At 51.5% G+C, this 2,238-nt stretch overlaps 1 protein-coding gene across 1 annotated transcript in view; it reads left to right on the top strand.

Annotated features, from left to right (window-relative positions):
• Positions 1 to 2,238, top strand: part of Glp1r (glucagon like peptide 1 receptor) — a 38,914-nt gene that overhangs the window by 5,029 nt on the left and 31,647 nt on the right. Inside the window, exon 2 of the mRNA XM_031347231.1 lies at positions 1,436 to 1,532. Within this exon, the coding sequence (XP_031203091.1) occupies positions 1,436 to 1,532 (97 nt within the window). The remainder of the gene's footprint in view (positions 1 to 1,435; positions 1,533 to 2,238) is intronic.

The raw sequence follows: 2,238 nt of genomic DNA, 5'->3' as shown, positions 1-2,238 counted from the left end.
GGGTGGGGGATGGGACTAAGACTCTGGGGCCCTAGCATCTGAAAATCAGATTTCAGCACCTGTGTATAAATTGTGGCTTCAAAAGGTGAACTTCTGGGGCGGGAGGGTGTAGGGGGTTTTCGGAGGGGAAACAGGAAAGGGGATAACATTTGAAATGTAAATAAAGAGAATATCTAATAAAAAATCTCAAAAAAAGGGGGTGAACTTCTAGGCTGAAGTGATGGCTCATGGGGGGCTCGCTGTCAAGTCTGAGGATACGAGTTCCATCCCCAGGACCCCATATGATTGGAAGGAAAGGGCCAACTCCCACAGGCTGCCCTCAGACCTCCACGTTCATGGTGCACCCCGTGGCAGCATATGCTCTCTCTTGCGTACACACATGCACATACACGAATTTGTGTGTGCATTTAGTTCCACATAAGTCCCAACTTTAATACAGGGGGATCTCTGATTGTTTTGACATCTAGCACTCCTAAACGAGTCATATTTATAATCTAGAAGGATCTCTGTGGAGTGAATTAAAAAGCACCACAGCTCAAGGCTAGCTAAAGGGAGTACTCAGAAATAAGCTCAGCGGAGTGGATCTATTCCAGCCACATACTCAGAAGCCAGTACTGTTAAACTTATTTAGGCCCCCATCCCTCCATCACAGGTAGGAGGCCACCTCCCAGGGCAGGCACAACTTCAGAGTTCTGGAACTTTTCCATCTTCACCCTGTCCTTATTATTCCGTATCCTCCTGGGACGTAAAAGCCAGGCTGCATCTCAGATCTGTGTTGTGTCAGAAGAGACACTGTGGGGTGGGACAGTCGGTGGCCCTCCGAGGGCAGCGATCGATTGATGAGTCTGGTAGGAGAGTGGGCGATAATTCTATGAACCCTCGGCGAGACCACATCCTGCATCCTCTGATGCTGCAGGTTAGCCACTGAGCTAGTGGACTATGTGCTGGGCTTAGATCTGCTTCCCGAGATACCGTGTGCCTTGGATGGAGTCGTCCGTCTCTTGACTCTTCCTGGAATGGTTGGAAGCAAGACATCTCCAGGCTGGCTGCGTGGCCAGACATCCGGAGGGGAGGAGCCCCAGGCTGGGATGCATCTGCTGCTCAGGAAGTCTCTCCTGGTTGAGGGTAGATGAAGGGCAGCTGGGACCATGAATGAGTCACATACTCTCCCTCTCTGCTCTCCTTCGCCTCACCTCCTTAACCATCAATCTGTTAGACGCTCTCTGGGTACTTACTACACGGCAGCTTTGTGCGGGGATAAATATCCCAGAAGGCCTGGATCCCCAAAGTGGCAGTCACCGGCTCTCTCCCCTTTCAGAAGTTCCCGATGGGCTTTGGTGCAGTGGAGGTTAAGAAACCAAGAGGGTGGGGAGTCAAGTGGGACCAGAAGGGGCTGCTGGAGCCACAGGGCTTCCATCTCTGCTTTCCCTCGCAGGGTACCACGGTGTCCCTCTCAGAGACGGTGCAGAAATGGAGGGAGTACCGGCGCCAGTGCCAGCGTTTCCTCACGGAAGCGCCACTCCTGGCCACAGGTGAGTCCCTGAACACCTCCAAAGAGGCTCTGAAGGTCCCCAGTCCATAGCTGGTGTCTCTGGATTGACGTCTGCCTGGACCTCTATCCAGGTGACTACACTGTGTCTTTGATGAAGCCCTTCCTGCCTCATTCCCATCTGCTTTCTCGCAGGCAGCTTCGTGGATGCTGTTTCCTTGCCCCATGAGCAGGACCACCCTTCCCCCACTTTCCGTTCCGTGTTCTCCTCAGCCCCTCCTTAGCTGTGTATAGACTGACACTTTTATAATCGATCTTTTTTTTTTTTAAGACATGATCTCATGTAGCCCAGGCTAGTTTCCAACTCACTATGTGTCCATGGATGATTTTGAACCTCTGATCCCCTACCTCTACCTCCCAAGCATTAATATTCCGTGCCTGTGTACCACCACAACTGGCTCGCGCAGTGCTGAAGGCTGAACCCAGGGCCTTATGCACGATAGACAAGCGTTCTATCAACCAAGCTAACAGGAGGGACTCACGCGGGGAGTGTATAAGGTGGCTTAAGGAACATAGCATTGGAGCTGGTTGGGCTTGGGTTCAAATCCTGTCTCTGATCATAACAGAAACCTCGGGAAGGTCTCCTCAGTCTCATGAGCCAGCATTTCCTTCCATCTGTGAAGAACGGCTCAAAAAATACCTTATAAGAGAAATCTGTCGAGTCCTTACTATATTCCTCCTCCTCTTCC

This window comes from Mastomys coucha, unplaced genomic scaffold (assembly GCF_008632895.1).
Source record: "Mastomys coucha isolate ucsf_1 unplaced genomic scaffold, UCSF_Mcou_1 pScaffold3, whole genome shotgun sequence".
Taxonomy (NCBI): domain Eukaryota; kingdom Metazoa; phylum Chordata; class Mammalia; order Rodentia; family Muridae; genus Mastomys; species Mastomys coucha.
The sequence above is the reverse complement of the archived record's forward strand: the minus strand, read 5'-3'. Positions and strand labels throughout refer to the sequence as shown.